The following is a 19,962-nucleotide window of genomic DNA, read 5'->3' as shown; positions in this document are numbered from 1 at the left end:
CTTTTGTCCATGTGCCCACCTTATGTATCTGCCTCTACCACTGCCCCTGGCAGCACATTCCATGCCTCCCCCACTCTCTGTGTAACAAAAAAAACTAGTTCTGATATTCTTGCAACATCTTAAAATGATACCCCTATTTATTACCATTTCTGCCCTGGGAAAAAGTCTCTGGCTGTCGACTCAATCTGTACAATCTGTATCTATATACCTCTATCAAATCACTCTCACCCTCCTTTCCAAAGAGAAAAGCCCTAGCTTGCTTAACTTATCTTCACAAGACATGTTCTCTAATGCAAGCAATATCCTGGCAAATCTCTTCTGCACCCTCTCTAAAGCTTCTACATCCTTCCTATAATGAGGCGACCACACCTAGACACAATACTCCCAAGTATGGTGAAATCAGAGCTTTATAGAGCTACAACATTACCTCACAGCTCTTGAACTCAGTCCCCCGACTAATGAAGGCTAATACACCATATGCCTCTTTAACCACCCTTTCTTCTTAATTACTGAAGGAACATTTTTACAGAAGGTGTTATAGTACTAATAAAATTCAAAGTGAGTACGTCCAGTAGAAAGCTCAAAATCAAAAGCATCTAAAGCTAAAATACCTTTCGGAGGCTCTAGTAAATAATATACCACATTGTCCATTGGTGATTAATTGACTTGGGTCAAACAAGGAGGTATAATCAAATTAGTGGTTTCTGTGGTGCAGATCTAGAGATAATCTAGAATACTGGATCAGGAACAAAAAGTGATTCTGTGGTGCAGATCTAGAGATAATCCAGAATACTGGATCAGGAACAAAAAGTGATTTTATCACTGAACACTCAACTATTTCCCTTGTACCTTTGTCCATACTGTATACACCTCTTATTCTACATGCACAATGCCATTTTCTAGCAAAACTTAAAACTCTGCCTCTGTTCACTGTGTTCTCTGACTTGCAGAATATTTCTAGTATTTTTATTGATTTTTATTTAACAACATCATTTCACGTGGGCTTTGGCTTGTACCAACGTCCTGGTATTTCTTTCTGCAGCAGGAATCCAATTTGCATTTTATTGTGATAGAGGGAGGCTTCCAAACATGCAAAGAAAAACAGATCTTTCATTGAAAATCCTGCAATAATAGTGTCAGTGGTCAGAGCAGTTGACCTATCTTTGTGTAATTAAATTACTGAATAGCTGAACTCAGAATATCTACTTACTTCAATCATTTGCTCATCAGTTGCACCTTGGCGTGTACAGGGGTTCGCCAACAATTCTGCAGGGGGCCTGGACGCTCTGACATTCTACACATTCACAATGTTTTTAGGTATATCCAGGTCACTCTTTGTGTATCTGTAGCTTTCACCCTATTTCACATTTTTCATCATAGATTTACAAATGTTAACTTTTCTCCATAAATTCTCTACTTGCTCTTTCAAGATTCAAGATTCAAGATTCAAAAAACTTTATTGGCATTCTAACCGTACATCAACTCTGCAGGGCAGAATGAGACAGCGTTTCTCAGAAGCAGTGCAATCATAACATAACAAACGCAACACTAAATAATAAACATAACAATAAATAGTAAAACACAACAGCCACATGTCAGTTAAAATCAAGTTATAAGTGTCCAGTGCAAGTTAAAAGTGTCCAAAGCAGAGTCAGGTAGAGCAGCTATTTAGCAGTCTGACTGCCTGTGGGAGGAAGCTGTTTAGTAGCCTTGTGGTTTTAGTTTTGATGCTCCTGTAATGTTTTCCTGATGGCAGAAGAACAAACGGTTCATGGAGAGGGTGTGAGGGGTCTTTAATGATGTACCATGTCTTCTGGAGGCATCGACTCTGAAAGAGGTCTTGGACAGAAGGTAGGGAGACCCCAATGACCTTCTCTGCTCCCCTAACCACCCTCTGCAAGGCTTTTTTGTTGACAGCACCGCAGCTGGAGTACCAGGTTGTGATGCAAAAGGTCAGCACACTCTCAACCACGCCTCTGTAGAATGTAGTTAAGATGTTAGTGGGGAGTGATGCTTGTTTAAGCTTCCTCAGAAAGTGCAATTTCTGCTGGGCCCGTTTCACCAATCCCAGTGGTGTTCCTGGACCAAGTGAGATTGTCCGAGATCTGCACCCCAAGGAAATGATGTTTTCCACTCTCTCCACTGTGGAGCCGCTGATGCTGAGGGGTGTGTGCTCAGGCTGAGACTGTCTGAAATCGACGATCATCTCCTTGGTTTTGGTGACATTAAGCATCAAGTTGTTATCCCTGCACCAGCTCTCTAGGTGTTTGACCTCCTCCCTGTACATTGTTTCATCATTTTTGCTGATGAGCCCCACCACTGTGGTATCATCAGCAAATTTAATGATCAGGTTCTCCTTGAATCTGGCTGCACAGTCATGTGTTAGCAGTGTAAACAGCAATGGGCTAAGCACACAGCCTTGTGGGGATCCAGTGCTCAGCGTGATGGAGTCAGAGATGTTCCTGCCAACACGGACTGACTGTGATCTGTCTGTCAAGAAATCCAGAATCCAGCGACACATGGCAGTGCTAAGGCCAAGCAGCGACAGTTTCTCCACTAGTCTCTGCGGGATGATGGTATTGAACGCTGAACTGAAATCAATGTACAGGATTCTGGCATAAGTGTCTTTGTTGTCCAAGTGAGAGAGAACTGTGCGCAGTGTGGTGGATATTGCGTCCTCCGTAGAGCGATTTGGACGATAAACAAACTGTAGCGGATCCAGCGACGAGGGGAGGCTGGCTGTGATCTTATTAGGTGCTGCATCATATGTTAGAAAATGAATATCATAATGAATGTTTTGTGGTAGAAGTCACATCCTTTGTGAATGTTAAAAATTGAAGGAAGAAATTAGATACTTATTATATCTAAGTAATTACTGATAAAGATAACATCTCACCAAGAAAAAAATGTAACTCTATTTCATTAACGAGAGGTCCAATGACGTGAGAGTAACTTTGGTATGTCTGACTGGATAAATCATTTGACTTTACAGTGTAGTATGTTCAGGGTATCCATACTTTCCCTTGACTCTTTCACCTTTGAGATCCAGACCAGGTTAACCAATTGGAGAATTTTTTTATAGTTCCGTGGTTGATGATGTTCAGAAGGAACTGACAAATGACTGTAAAAGATAATGGAATTTTCTGAAAAGAACTTAAAAGATGAGCAGTTTTTCACAAGCTCCAATCTAATATAAATTTCCTACAACAATTATTGCATTGTAGTTGACAGATACTGGCTGATAGCCTGGTGATTGCTCCAGAGTGCTTTACAAGAAAGAATCTCATTTCTGACCAGAATTGTATTCCATGCATTCAAAAACAATCCTCTATGGACGGTATAATAAGCTAAATGATTCCAATAATTTTTCTGTGGCTCAGGATCTGCCCTCCCCCCATTGAGTTACCAAATACCACGAATGCTTTCCATGGGGATCTAAATAGAAGAGAGGAAAACAATGCAAAAGGCAAATAAGAAGCTTGTGTGTCTGTTTAAATTTGTACAATATAACCTCTTCAGAAGTAATAGATCCAGGTATTCTGTATCACAATGGTTGTGCTACCATGTACAGTAAAATTTCCATATGATAAAATCCATATGGTTTTAATACTGTTGAAGAAGGAACACATACTCAAAGGGAATAGAGTTTCTCCAAACCAGTTGTATGAGATCTTTCCCCCAAGAGCGCAGACTGACCTTTAGTGAAGCATTTCATTTGAAAGGACATCAGTGCTCCCTCAGTACCAGAATTTCATGCTCAGTCTCCAAATGGGACATGAACCCACAGATTCAGGTGGTAGTTACACCACAACTGGCATCGTATAGCGGCATTTTTCAACGTTCTGTGGACTGGCTCACTGACCTAGTTGTGCTACTTATTAAATATGCAATCATAAATATGAAAAAATGTGTAGGTTTTTATATGGGACTATCTAATGACATTTTTATAACAATCTTATAAAGGCAATGGCTCTCATGAGACACCAGTTAGTCACATAGTTGGAAAAACAGGTTAGTACCAAGGCTTCAGAGAGAGAAAGTTTTTGCCATGATTATTTCGCTGAAGCTTTTGCTTAAAAATTAAGAGTAATGAAAATACTCAGGGGAAAAAAAGAGATGGGACTTACTTTACATGTGATCCAAGATACAAGTGTCAATAACTATAGGAAAGGTCCAAGAACATAAATACTGTATGAGAGTATTTTTTTACTTGAAAAATACCTTTGCTGTTGGCATGTGTTTCCTGCTTTAGAAATGTGGTCAGGTATAGAAAGCACAATGATGATTATGTTTCACGTTCACTGTTCTGCCGATCGGGTTGCAATCTAGCATCAGTGGTTCTAATAAGACTCAGAGCTGGCTTAGCTTCTTGTGGCTACAACTAGGAGGATATGATGCCACAGTAGTGTAGCGTTAGCGCAACACTATTGCAGCTTGGGCATCGGAGTTCAGAGTTCAATTCTGATGTCATCTGTAAGGAGACTGTACATCCTCTCCATGGACTGCATGAATTTCCTCCAGGTGCTCTGGTTTCCTCCCACAGTCCAAAAACATAGTGGGTTAATTGGCATTGTAAACTGTCCCATGATTAGGCTAGGGTTAAATTAGGGGTCGATGGGTGGCACAAATTGAAGGGCCAGAAGGCCCTATTCTGAACAGTATCTCAATACATCTATAAATAATCTACAAACGTTTGTATATAAAGGAAATTAAAATGTTTTTTTAAATCTCGTGCTTCATTTTTAGATTTTTTTAAAGGTTATTGACTGCCTTTTTAAAATTTTTACTTCATGTTGAGTTTATAAACCAAAGTAAATAACAATTAGTTTGGCAGGTGTAATTTCAGTACAGTTAGGGCTACTGAGTTGTGGGCATGCTATATTGGCGTCAGAAGTATGGCAACACTTGCGGGCTGCCCAGCACAGCCCTCACTGATTTGACTTGACACAAATGACGCATTTCACTCTTATGTTTCAATATTTCGATGTACATGTGACAAATGAAGCTAATCTTTAGTCTTAAGTTTCCCAGCAATTAATAGTAGAAAAGTTATCTCCTAACACCAGAGACCTAGCTGGGGCTGTCTGTGTGGAATTTATATGTCCTCCCCGTGACTGCAGGGGTTTCATCCGGATGCCATAGACATATTGATTGATAGCTTAACTGGCCACTGTAAATTGTCCTATTGTATGTAGATAAGTGGATGGAGCCAACGAGAATACAGTGGGAATAAAATGAGTTTAGTGTACATGTGATAAATGAGTGGTTGATGGTTGGCATGCTTCTGTGCTGTCTCTCTCTTTATGACTCGTTAATTCTGTAATTGGGATGCACATCTAATAAAAAGTCAGAAACCTTGAAAATTAACACTTTCTTTCTCCATGGATACGACCTCATCTATTGCTTGTAATCCCTTGTTTTTTTATCACTCATCTTCTGAAACTAACTTCTGGCTATAAAATTTCAGGAGGTACGTTTTATACTTATAAATATAAATATGCAATCCTGTTCACTCTTTACTGCAGGAAACATTGAGGGGTGAGTCGGATGAGGGTTGCTTAGCTTCCTATATAGTGTCTGATGCATGCCATTTTCCCCTTCCATGGAAAGTTTCTATTGTCATCAAATGCAAAAAATTAATCATCAACACGTATTCAGCATTTTTATCTTGGCAAACGTTACCACAGTGCAAGTTTTATACTTATAAACTTCTAACAGTATGGAACTGTATACCATGTACGTTGTAGAAATGTTCTTGACAACAAAAACCAGCAGAGAATTGTGCCCAGAAGTGATCACTTGTTGAACTGTTGCGCACGGTGTTGTTTGCTGCAAACAGTTGCAACAACGCAGCTGAACAGTAAAACTGTACGTTGCACATTTCAGCTGACCTCTGGTCCCAAATTCATAACTCCTACGGGTTCCCTAGGAAATAGAAGCCACCTGGCTGCGTGCTTCAGTAGAATGGTTCATCTAAATTTAAATTCCATGGCAAGGACTTTTTTAGCTATAATCATAAATCACAGTCAACTGTAAATGTGACCATAGGAAATACTATTTATTTGAAAATTTTTGTTTCACCCTTGCAGCTGTGATATTGCCATTATACACTCAGTGGCTATTTTATTAGGCACACCTGTACATTTGCTTGTTAATGCAAATATGTAATCAGCCAATCATATGACAGCAACTCAATGGATAAAAGCATGCAGACATGGTCAAGAGATTCAGTTATTATTCAAACCAAACATCAGAATAGGGTAGAAATGTGATCGAAGTAATCTTGACTGTGGAATGACTGTTTGCGGAAGACGAGGAGGTTTCAGTATCTCAGAAACTGCTGATCACCTGGGATTTTCACACACACAATAGTCTCTAGAGTTTACAGAGACTGGTGCAAGAAGCAAAAGACATCTGGAGAGTGGCAGTTCCGTGGGCGAGAATGCCTTGTTACTGAGAGAGGTCAGAAGAGAATGGCCAGACTGGTTCAAGCTGAGACGAAAGCAACAGTAGCTCAAATAGCCATGCATTACAACAGTGGAGCACAGAGGAGCATCTCTAATACACAGCATAACAAACCTTGAAGTGGATGGGCTACAAGCGGCAGAAGACCACAAACATAGTCAGTGACCACTTTATTAGGTACAGGAGGAACCTAATAAAGTGACTGCTGAGTGTATATTTGTTTTAACCACTATCCAAACATCTGCCTGGCCAATCTCCAGATCAAAAATTGTACTTCAAAGTGCAATGCATGATAAACAAAGAATTGTCATAACTTTTGTTTTAAATTATAGAAATAGTTTTCTGTTTGGATTTAATAGAGCTTTCACTAAATTAACAGCATTTTATTGTAAGCAGTAGTTCAATGGATAGTGCAAGAGAAGAAAGCAATATGATTTCCTGGATATGACTTCACAGTGACAAAAAGATGAACCTGTCATTTAGTTTATGAATGAGTCCAGTGGTGGTCGAGCGGAAAGTGGTGGTGATGGTGAAGCAGCGGTTATGTTATTGAGTTAGTAACTTTGAGGCCTGGAATAAAGACATGAGGTCAAATCCTGTCCCGGCAGCAGTGATATTTAAAATTCAGTTAGTGAACTGTGATTAGGTTTAGTAACGGTGGCGGAAATCTGTCTTTTCTTAGCGGAGGAGCTGGGTCTCTAACCTCCGACACCAGAACAATGCAACATGCAACTAGCCGGGGGAATTCAAAGTTCAAAATAAATTTATCATCAAAGTACATATATGTCACCATATACAAACCTGAGATTTGTTTTCTTTTGGGCACACTCAGTAAATCCAAGAACCTTAATAGAAACAATGAACGATCGCACCCAACAGCAAACTGTACAAATACAAAGAGAGAAAATAATAATAATAAATAATTTAGCAATAAATATTAAGAACGTAGGATAAAGAGTCCTTGAAAGTGAGTCCATTGGAACAGTTTAGTGATGGGGCACGTGAAGTTGAGTGAAGTTATTCCCACTAGTTCAAGAGCCTGATGGTTGAGGGTTAATAACTGTTCCTGAACCTGGTGGTGTGAGTCCTGAGGCTCCTGTGCTGTCTTCCTGATGGTGGCAGCAGCAAGAAGAGAGCACGGCCTGGGTGGTGGGGGCCTCAGATGATGGATGCTGCTTTTTTGTGACAACAGTCCATGTAGATGTGCTTAGCAGGTCAGGCAGCATCAATGCATAGGAGCAGACAGTTTGGGTAGATGAAAGCTTTCAACCCGAAACATCAACTGTCCATTTCACTCCAGAGGTGCTTCCAAATCTGCTGGATTCCTGCAGCTTGTGTGTAACTCCAGATTCCAACATCTGCAGTCTCTTGTGTCACCAGATGAACGGAACTGTCTCTTAAATGTCTCAACAAATATGCCACCATCAAAACAACATTGATATGTTTTTCCTGATTTCAGGTTTTCCTATTGTACTTTCCATAGGAAGTTCAGCAGCCAGATTAGGCACAGCAAGATCACACATACAGATGTGGATTCATCAATGGGTCCCATTGGTGAGCTTTGATATTGGAGAAACAGGCTCTTTGGCCCAATTGTCCACGCTGACCAGAATGCTCATTTAAGTTAGTCCCATTTGCCCACATTTGGTCGATCTCCCTCTAAACCTTACCTGTCCAAGTGTCTCACAATTAACTCATCTTTCTTGTGTCTTTTCAAGGATGATGTGTACCGTTCAACCACCAAGGATCTGATTGAAGGCATTATTTCCGGGTACAATGGCACAGTATTTGCTTATGGACCAACAGGTAGGCAGCAAGTTTTAAAGGATTTTTTTTAATTGAATGCAATGGACACAAAATACTGCAGGAACTCAGTGGGTCAGGCAGCATCTATAGAGAGGAATAAACAGCTGACGTTTCAGGCCCAGATCCTTCATCATGTCTTCATGAAGGGTATCAGCCCGAAAGGTATTTTGTTTATTCCACTCTGTAGATGCTCTCTGACTCGCTGAGTTTCTCCAACATTTTGTGTGTGTAGCACTGGTTTTCCAGCATCTGCAGAATCTCCTATTTTTACAGTATTGCGACACTGTTAAAATCATTACTGTTCATGGTTAACAAACAAATATCAAAACTGTCTCTTTCTGTTCTGAAACATAATTTTATCATTCCACAAAAATAAGAAGTTAGTTTAATACATGTGTAAAGTTGCAGTTTCTTTAATTCTGCAGTATCATACTATGTGCTCCAGTAGTTCAATAAGACTTGTATCACGAAAAACTACTTAATTTCAGATGCAAAGATGTCACATATTCAGATGATGAGAAAGGGCTGTTTTTAATGAGATTGCAAGCTATTACCACAAAATTAAACTGTAAATTTAAAATATTTCATTCCAGTTTTATCTTATGTAAATTTAAATTGCACAAACACAAATGCTTGAAAGTAACATCAGGCTGGAAGGACACATCTTACACTGTGGCATTGTAGTTAGCAAAACGCTTTACAGTACCAGTTAACCGCGTTCAATTCCTGCCACTGCATGTGAGGAATTTGTACGTTCTCTCTGTGACCGTGTGGGTTTCCCTGGGTGCTCTCATTCCTCCCACAGTTCAAGGATGTGCCGGTTGGTTGGTTGGTTGGTCAATTGGTCATTGTAAAATGTCCCATGATCTGGCTAGGGTTAAATCGGAGATTGCTGGGCACCGCAGCTCGAAGGACTGAAAGGGCCTTTTCTGTGCTGTATCACAATAAATAACTAAAGACTGTTAAGACTTGAGGGTTATTGATATGATTGATATCAGTTTAGTTGGATTATTAAGGGTTGCATAGCCAAAGAATGGAGCAAAGATAGAAATCAAGTGTGATCCGTATCAACAGTATTCAAATAAAGTGAACCGCAAACACTTCTGTTTAGCAGTAATTTTGTACACAGTAAATTATCGCAGAAAGCAATGGCATAAATTGGGCAGGAAACTTGATGCCAGAAGACTGGCCTGGTGAACGTCTTTGAATGATAGACTTGTGGACCTTTGGAGAACTGTGTATTTAAAAATTTGCCTGAGCTGTAGCGGAATACATGAATGACATTCCAAAATGTCAGAGAAATGGACCTCCAGTAACCCAGTCTCTCCTAATTTTTCATTAGATTTCCCACTGTCCTCAGTTCCACAAAGAACATTGAACAGTATAGCATAGCATAGTACAACATTGTGGGCTGATGTTGTACTAACCCTTTAAACTACTACTACTTTCCTCCACATATCTCTCCATTTTTTTCATCCATGTGCCTATCTAAGGGACTCTTAAATCTTCCCAATGTATCAGCCTCAACCACCACATTCCACAGTGCATTCCAGGCATTTCCGATTCTCTGTGTACAAAAAACCTACCTCTGACATCCCCCTTAACTTTCCTGCAAAAACCTTAAGGTTATGCCCCAGCCTGGGGGAAAAAAGTGCTGTTTGTCCACTCTTCTTGTACAATATCAAGACACCTCTCACTCTCCTCCTCGCCAAAGTGAGAAGCCCATGCACACTCAACCTATCCTCATAAGATATGCTCTCTGGTAAATCTTCTCTGCATCCTCTCCAAGGCATCCACATCCTTCCTATAATGAGGTGACCAGAACCGAGCACAATACTCCAAATGTGATCTAACCAGTTTTACAGAGCTGCATCATTATCTCGCAGCTCTTGAACTCAATTCCCCAACCAATGAAGGCAAATGCACTATACACCTTCTTAACCACCCTATCAACTTGCACTGCAACCTTGAAGGATCTATGGATGTGAAACGCAACATCCCTCTGTTCCTCCACACTGTTAAGAATCCTGTCATTAACCCTGTGTTCTTCCTATCAAGCTCATCAAGCACTTAAAAGCTTAGAATGTGAACCCATGACCTTTTTACGCCAAAGAAAGTGCATTTGGACATACAGACTGCTGTTGATCTTAGCTGTGCTCCTGCAACACCAAATTTTATACATTTGCTTTTTCTTGCTCTGTTCTTTCTCACTTCAGAATATGAAAAAACATGCTTTCAAGTCAAAACCACACAAAAGTTTACAAAAACTGCTGGAATATTATGCAAAATAAATTTACTTGTTGCTAACAACTTGGACAATTTTTGGTATGATAAAGAACATTTCATCCTACAATTGTTGACTTTTAATGTATAGAAATGATTATATTCTTAATTATGCTTCTATTAAAACAGATATTGGTGAAAAACATGGGACTGAATTTTGCTTCCAAAATATCACTGAGGCTTGTAGTTATTTATATAATTACTTATGAATAAATTACAATGGAACTTTAAGCAGTGGACAGACTGGGGTTCAATTCAAACACTCAAAATCTCCTGTCCAAAGTACAGCAATCCGCTGTTAGCCTTGTGAAAATGTCACCTTGCTTGCTCTTGCTGTTGCAGTATTTGCATTTTTGCTATGAAATAAACTTCCCTTATAAACTTGAACTTATTCATTAAAATTAGAGCAAGAGTGGGTGGATATAACCCCAAAAGACCGTTCCTCTGTTCAATGAGTTCATGCCTGATTTGTGATTTAATTCCACATACTTCCACTCAACCTTTTTTCATTTGGTTGTTAACATTTGATGACTGACCTAATATAATTGCTTGCAGGACACTTTCAGACTTTTGACACCCTTTACATCTTTCCTAAATTTAGTTCATAAAGATTTCCTATAATTTTTAAAGCAGTACTAAATTTCCCAAGTAGTAGAAACAGTTTAACTCCATCTAAATAAAAGTCTTTTTACCACTCCTTTTGGTAATTCCATCTACCTTGTTTACAGTGTTCAGAAATTTTGTCTAAATTTGCACGTGTGATTTATTTTGTCATCTTCTAAATTAGGAATACAATGTGGTGTCTAATCAGTTCTGAGATAGGTTCAAAGTAAATTTATTATCAAAGTACATAAATGTCCCCATCTACCACCCTGAGATTCATTTTCTTGCAGACATTCATAGTAGAACAAAGAAATACCATAGGATCAATGAAAAACTAGACAGAAACTCAGACTGACATACAACCAATATGTAAAAGAATATAATTAGTGTAAATACAAATATAAATACATACATACATACTGAGAACATAAGTTGTAGAGTTGTGAAAGTGAGTCCATTGGTTGTGGAATCAAATCAGAGTTGAGGAGAGAAAAGTTATCCATGTTGGGTCAAGAACCTGATGATTGAACGGTAATAACTGTTCCTGAACCTGGTGGTGTGGGACTTAAGGCTCCTGTACCCCCTTCTTAATAGCAGCAGTGAGAAGAGAGCATGGCCTAGATGATGGGGTCCTTGATGATGGATGCCCTTTTCTTGCTCCTTGTAGGTGTGCTCAATGGTGGTGCCCCGTTAATGATGTGCTTAGTGTTAATTCCTGCCCAACAGCCTCATAGAAATTGAAAATTAACTAGTAGAGAAAATGTCAAGTTTAAGGTTTTCTTTTTGAATTTTTTTCAAACCATAAATGATTTTATCCAATCATTTTTGTTCTCATTTCTTTCTTTTCATGCATCTGGGTTGACATTAAATTTACTCATTCTGTTTGCATTTTGTTCTCAGTTCTTGCAATGCTATATTCTGATACCTTCAGTCTGGCTAAGGAGGGAGACCGCTGGCTACTTGGCTCATCCACATCTGAGATGCTATTTTCCCTTCTTGTGACATGGTTAGCTTTCGTATAGGCCTAATATTTCCACGCAAAACTTTAAGAGCCAAAATATGCAATTGGATCACAAGAGAGACGATAGGTGCTGTAATCTGGAGCAACACACACAAAATACTCGAGGAACTTGGTGGGTCAGGAGGGCATCTGTGGTGGGAAATGGACAGTTGACGTTCTGGGTTGAGACTCTTCTTCAGAGTCCTTCAGGGACTGTCCATTTCCCTCCATTGGTGCTGCCTGACCTGCTGAGTTCCTCCAGTATTCTGTGTATTGCAATAGCTAGTGCATTGCCAGCAAGTACTGGATGTCCTGCTGGAATCAGAAACAGAATTGTTATCACAGACATACTGTATGTCCTGAAATTTGCTGTTTTGTGGCAACAGTAAAGTGCAAGACATACCACACCAAATGATGTCCCATTGTCCACTGTTAAGTGGTTAACATGTTGTCATATCTATTTACGTTGTCTAGGTGCTGGGAAAACGTACACAATGTTAGGAACAGATAATGAACCTGGTATATACGTACGAACACTCAACGATTTGTTCAAGTCCATTGAAGAAACAAGTGATGATATGGAATACACTGTCTCTATGTCATACCTGGAGGTAGGTCCAATCACAAAAGCTTTTCTGGGGGCACTGTTGTTGCTGAGGACAAATCATCACAATGCTGAAACTCTACCCACCAGTGAAGTTCGCTGGTATGTTTTCCAACATGAGAAGGTATAAGGTTTTAGTTGCTTGAAGATGAGGAAGAGTGTCTATACTGCGTGCATCAGTGTGAAATGATGGGGAATACCATTCTTCATCATGTCTTAATCTCAATATTTCCTCAGAGGATCAACTCTGATCAGAAAATGAAATTTGGTTGGGATTTGTACACATGTTGTTGCATTCATGGTACAGAGTGTAAAATGGACAAAGACAGAGCTTCTTTTACTTTAACATTATATATGAAAATCGTATGAATTCACAGAACATGCAGCAGACTCTGGCAACTAGGGAGAAATGATTGCAGTCATTATCCTGAGACACCACTCTGCTTAGCTTGAGCTTACATATCTGATTTGTAATTTTCAAATGATGTAGAATTTAGGAATATCTCTTCCCAAAATAGCACTCTCTCTTGTGTGCCATTTGATGACATTGTGGAGCATAAACATTAATTAGCACTAAGATGCTGAAGGCAAATAATTGAGTCTTAGGTGGCAGAGGGTTTCTTTTCTGCGTATTTGTTTGTTATGTGTCACATCCTGATCACTACAGTGACAAATTAGAACATACAAACAGATGAATTAGAAGCTGGAATAGGCCACCCAGTCCATCAAACCTAATCTATCATGTAATCAGTATCATGCTGATTAAGATTAAGAATAAATTGGACAAATACATGGATGGGAGGTGTATGGAGGGATATGGTCCGTGTGCAGGTCAGTGGGACTAGGCAGAAAATGGTTTGGCACAACCAAGAAGGGCCAAAGGGCCAGTTTCTGTGCTGTAGTTTCTATGGTTCTATGGCTGATCTGATTGCAATCTCACCTCTATATTCCCATGTACTCAGAGTAATCTTTCATTCCTTGCTTGTTAAGTATCTATCTATCCCTGCCTTAAAAATATTTAGACTGCTTCTACTGCACTTTGAAGCAGACTACTACTCTTTGCTCTAGTTCCAGATTCTCCCACAACATCCCGTATACATCCACACAGTCAGTACCATTCCATGGCTATGTATATTTCCAGCCAGTAACCTCTTACTCCCCTAAACTCAGTGGATACACATCTGGCCTATTCAACCATACTTTATTTTTATTTGTACTTTCGTTATCTGTATATGCACAATCAATGCAGAGGTGATTTGTGAGTGGCTGTAATTGGCGTGGGAGATCAAAACCACAGACCTACAGGGTCACGTAACCCCTTCCTTACCTACACAATCAGCACAAAAGCAAACCTGATGAAGGTTGGAAGTTGATGAAATTTACGAGATCGCACATAAGCACCAACGTGAAAGACCTAATGCAATACTTTTGGTATTATTGCAGGTTACTGCATGGCAGTGCCTTTTCTCTCAGTGTTAAGATTTGCCCAAAGGAGGGGAATTGAGATAAATTTTAAAACAGTAGATCTATCACCAGCTGATAACTGCATAGTTCTCCTTTTAAGAAACAAATTTGGCTATTATGTACGGGCAGTGCCCATGTTATTATGCAATAGCTGTCACGCAGGTGAGAAACTGCTAGAAAGTTCAGCAGTCTAATGAACAAGGAGGCAATTAAAAGAGAGAGAGAGTACGGCGCGAGCTGAGACACGAGCTGGGAAGTTACCATGGCAACAGCTCAGAGCGGTTGAGCTAACGGACGCTGGAATTTTGGATGGGTTATAAACGTTGATCCTTCGGTCTGATAGTGGCAGAGGAGACATGACACGAGAGAACTGGGGAAGCTACCCGAGAAACCACTGGTGGAGTTTAAGACCACCACGAGGGTGGAGGCGACGGGCCGATTAATTTCGACCCGTGATTACCAGTGCGGGTAAGAACTTGCCTGTGGGGGTCTACTGGTGGTGAACCCGTGCCGTGGGTTAGTAGACCGTTCCCTAGGAGGGGCTCTGTCCATCTGTGTCTGTTGGGGGGGGTGGTCACACGAAGTGACTCTGAAGACTTTGGAAGCAAGAACAGCTAAAGCTGCCAACTTAAACATCAACTCAATTAACTCTCTCTCTCTCTCTCTCTCTCTCTCTCTCCATCAATTCAACTCGACGCAACACAAAGTGAACTGAACTGCTTAAACTTACCTGACACCGTAAGACTGATATCTACCTGCTGGACTATTATTTATTTTTTTTGTATCCACACACACATTTCCGGACATATATATATATAAAATAGTTTATAACCTGTATTGTATTATTTGGTTTAATGATATTAATTCGTAGTAGTAATAAATATAGTCTTAATTTATAGTAAACTAGACTCCAGGTGTGTTCCATTTCTGCTGGTCCTTTTCAACCCATCACAGGGTTCGTGACATAGCCATTTGCTGCCAGTAATACAAAAAAATGAAGAGTGTCATTTATCTAACCTCAGGTTGAAGAAAAGTAACTTAGGCTAGTGAAATGTGACGAAGGGTCTCGGCCTGAAACGTCGACTGTACCTCTTCCTAGAGATGCTGCCTGGCCTGCTGCGTTCACCAGCAACTTTGATTTGTGTTGCTTGAATTTCCAGGATCTGCAGAATTCCTGTTGTTTGCGTTTAGTGAAATGTGGTATCTGATTTAAAATATCTTCTAGATAACAAAGACAAATATGATGTATTTTTGAGTTTTATAATTTCCCATATTTTGCTAACTATTGCCATAAGATTCAAAACTCTTTGTTGCTGGTCCCTTGACACGCTGCTGAACCACAGTTTGTTGTCTGAGATTATTGCCATGGCGGCATGATCCATTTGACGCAGTATAATAGCAGTCCAAGCACATTGTGTAGACTAATGTATTAATGGCATTTGTAACAGGAAGCCAGGAAATACTAACAACACACCGTTTATGTGTAAGTGACAGGTGCATTACAAATATAAGGTGCATGAATGCTCGTGTGTTTTGATTGAACTTTTAATGAGTGCATGAAAGCTATGACTATCAGGTTGCTTTGTGCACGAAGGGCATACATTTGCCGGGGAGCTTTTGATTTTTTTGCAGTAACTTTGTTGAGAAAAAATAGTCAAATCTAGACCCTAGTTATTCAATTTAGATGATTAAATACAGGTAGTCTTAACCATACACCAAAGGAGAAGTTTGAGAGAGACATCAGAGGAACAGAACTTCCTTATACCCAATTAGTACAAGAGGAAGAGAAATTGTTGCTGAAGAAGGTGAACTGGAGTTTTCATTTAGCTACTGTTCGTTTCTTGTTCATTTGACGTCAGTGTAACTGCAGCCTATGTGGCATACGTAACATCAGCCCATGGACAATAGTTGTTCCTTTAACTCTGTCACCCCCTTAAGGATTATTGTTAACATGACCAACTGCTTCTTAACCTGTAACAGTGTTTGGAGATGAGAAGTTCCAGAAAACAAAAATCGTCGATATGCATTGCTAGTTCTGAAAGGCATTACATGAACACAATAATTATAAAGATAGTCATAGTCATAGTCATACTTTATTGATCCCGGGGGAAATTGGTTTTCGTTACAGTTGCACCATAAACAATAAATAGTAATAAAATCATAAATAATTAAATAGTAATATGTAAATTATGCCAGGAAATGTCTGGGACCAGCCTATTGGCTCAGGGTGTCTGACCCTCCAAGGGAGGAGTTGTAAAGTTTGATGGCCACAGGCAGGAATGACTTCCTATGACGCTCTATGTTGCATCTTGGTGGAATGAGTTCCTGGCTGAATGTACTCCTGGTGCCCACCCAGTACATTATGTAGTGGATGGGAGACATTGTCCAAGATGGCATGCAACTTGGACAGTATCTTCTTTTCAGACACCACCGTCAGAGAGTCCAGTTCCATCCCCACAACATCACTGGCCTTACGAATGGGTTTGTTGATTCTGTTGGTGTCTGCTACCCTCAGCATGCTGCCCCAGCAGACAACAGCAAACATGATAGCACTGACCACCACAGACTCGTAGAACATCCTCAGCATTGTCTGGCAGATGTTAAAGGACCTCAGTCTCCTCAGGAAATAGAGACGGCTCTGACCCTTCTTGTAGACAGCCTCAGTGTTCTTTGACCAGTCCAGTTTATTGTCAATTCGTATCCCCAGGTAGTTGTAATCCTCCACCATGTCCACACTGACCCCCTGGATGGAAACAGGGGTCACCGGTACCTTAGCTCTCCTCAGGTCTACCACCAGCTCCTTAGTCTTTTTCACATTAAGCTGCAGATAATTCTGCTCACACCATGTGACAAAGTTTCCTACCGTAGCCCATAAATTTACCGTAGATAAATTTAAATCAATAACTATTTCCATTTAGCGCAGGGGTTCCCAACCTTTTTTATGCTGTGGACCTCTACCATTAATTGAGTGGTCTGTGGACCTCAGGTTGGGAATCTCTGATTTAACACATCTGCAAAATACCAAAAACAGAACCAAAGCTGCAAATCATATTCAAGTAACTAAATAATTCTGTCCACATTTCCTTCTGTATGTTGGTAGCATTATATTGTCATTTTTGGTTGAGGTTTTCACATTTGCTAATGTTGTTTCCCCATTGTCAAATTTGCCAAATTTAAATCAACAATGTGTAACACACAAAATTTGTCATTGGTAAAATTTTCAACCACATGAACTTGTTAAATAAAACAACCGGCTTTCACTCAAAAACATTTTACATTAAGCCAACATTCATTGCTGCCACCAAAACTACTTTCCAATGTCCATTTTTCTAGACGTAGCATTCCTCCTCATGGGGTGAAAAACATGTCTGTCTCACACCACAATCAGGCACAGGAGCCATCTTTCATGTTACAACATCTTGTGCTTCATGGATTGCAACCTTCTGTACCCTTCGAAGGAGTAATGTCTGCAAAGGCTATATTGCGACAATATGCTCTGTATTCATATCAGTAATGTTGGAAAGCTGGTACACACATGATGTTTTCATAATGAAAGGCAAAATCACTCTCAATGTCCACGATGCAGAATGATTTCAGCCCACATCTGCAGATATATCTCACTTAACACTGTTTGCTGATCACTGCTGCAGTTGAGAAGCCATTACCCTCTCTAATTCTACTTGACAATCAGCTCATGTGAACAGGCAAACCAACCAGGGGCATTTGATCAAATCACCAAAGTGCTTTTGTAGACTGCAGTTATTTCCTGGCAAGGACTTGATAGGAATGTCTTACTGCGACACTGATACTGTTGCCCTTTAAACAGAGAACAGACCCTCTGTATGTGATTCAGATTCAGATACGGACCCAAGGGTGTGCTGGGGGCAGTTGCAAGTATTGCCACACATTTTGGTGCCAACATTGAATGCCACAGAACACAACAAGCAACAAAATAACAACAGCAGACCAAACCATGTCCTCCCTTCCACCTGCCCACTCACTCACTCACACACATACATAGTCCCCTAACCCCAGGTCAGGCCATATTCTCCAGCCTCCAGCCTGCAGAAGACTTGTGGATTCGCAGACATTGGGCCTTGGACTTACCCAGCGGACTCGCCAAGTATGTAAACTCGGGACCCAGCATCAGCCCTCACGCTCTGAACTTCTGATCAACCTTTCAGCTTTATCTTTGGTATGAGCCCAGGACTCACTGATAATGAGGACCCAAACTCCAGGCTTCGAAAGCTGGGCTCGCTGATGACAGGTCCCAAACACTAGGCCGTGACCTTGCAAGGTCCTGGTGAGTTCACCTTGTATCATGTCCTCAGGAACTGCCAGTATGAAACACATTCTCCAGTTGATACACAATGAAAAGGGCATTGGATATCCATGGAGTGAACAGGAGGAGCCGTGCCAGGACAGAGACAAAGCCAGATTCAGAGTGACATCTTAGTACACAATGTACATGATGTCTAAAGTGATCATTTCTGCAAAAGAATCACCACTAGTTGTATAGCATTGATAGGGCACCCAATGACATTTCAACTTTATTCAGAAGTAACATGTAATGTTCTGCCAAAGAATGTGATTAATCTCGGAAAAGAGCAATTGAAATCAGTGAGTCTTGAGCTATCAATGTACAATACCTCACTGAACCTGGCTTGGAGGCAGTCTGAAGGTGGTGCACACAGAGAGTCAGGAGAAACCCACACAAAATGCTGGAGGAACTCAGCAGGACAGTCAGCATTTATGGAAATGAATAAACGGTTGACGTTTCAGGCTGAGACCTCTCATCAGGACTGAGTTCCTCCAGCTTTTTGTGTGTGTTGCTCGAGATTTCCAGCATCCATAGAATCTCTGGTGTTTAAATGTCAGGAGACGTATGATAAGGGTTTCATTGTAGTAGATCACAAAGCAAGCTGCACAACTCACAGGCGTATGCCATAAGACCATAAGACAAAGGAGTAGAAGTCGGCCATTCGGTCCATCGAGTCTGCTCCGCTAATGCCGATGCCCTTCAAGGAACAGGGGAAGCTGTAAGACAAAAGTCATCACAGCATGTAGCTTGATGTACAGTATGTTGGGAAATGAAGCAGAAATCTTTGCCTGGACGTGAGCAACCTCAGTGGTGCTCTGAGGATGGGCCATTACGCTATGAAAACAAACCCAGTTAGTCTGACAGATCTGAATAGAGCAATAAATTATCTTCAGTTTGCTGGATGCAAAGAACGCCTTCTGGCATCTGATGTGGTGAGGCATGCTCATGTCTAACTTGTTGGAAAGCTCAATTTTGTCGATATAAATAGAAAAGAACGTCAGTGGGAATTGACATAATTCTAGAGCAATCTATGCTGTAGGTCTTTACCACTCACAGACTAAGCAGGTGGCTTATTGGTCTTTGGACAAAAAGGTATGGTTGAAAGCTGGGAGCTGTGATGAGTAGATGCATTGAGAGGAAATTGAATCTCAAAAAGCAGAGACTGAAGTTCCATATGAAAGAAGCCACGGATCATTTGATCACCATCGATAGTCTGAAAGTGATAGTGAAAGGCATACTGACCTTCATACATGTTTTAAGAATACAACACTGTTTGGGAATTGGCAGCTGTCTTAACAAGTTCCCTCAGTGGAGTGAGATGGGCAAGCCATTGGGGAGCTCGAGTGGCTGAATATCCAAATGAATCAATAGGGAAGATTGTGCTGTGATATTTTGATTACAAAGAGGAGCTGACAT

At 40.4% G+C, this 19,962-nt stretch overlaps 1 protein-coding gene across 1 annotated transcript in view; it reads left to right on the top strand.

Moving 5' to 3' along the window:
• kif19 (kinesin family member 19) overlaps window positions 1-19,962 on the top strand; it is a 204,057-nt gene that overhangs the window by 111,427 nt on the left and 72,668 nt on the right. Inside the window, exons 4-5 of the mRNA XM_072241976.1 lie at window positions 8,184-8,271; window positions 12,632-12,768. Of these exons, the coding sequence (XP_072098077.1) occupies window positions 8,184-8,271; window positions 12,632-12,768 (225 nt within the window). The remainder of the gene's footprint in view (window positions 1-8,183; window positions 8,272-12,631; window positions 12,769-19,962) is intronic.

This window comes from Mobula birostris, chromosome 24 (assembly GCF_030028105.1).
Source record: "Mobula birostris isolate sMobBir1 chromosome 24, sMobBir1.hap1, whole genome shotgun sequence".
Lineage (NCBI taxonomy): Eukaryota > Metazoa > Chordata > Chondrichthyes > Myliobatiformes > Myliobatidae > Mobula > Mobula birostris.
Note: the sequence above shows the minus strand (reverse complement) of the source record. Positions and strands in the feature narration are given on the sequence as shown.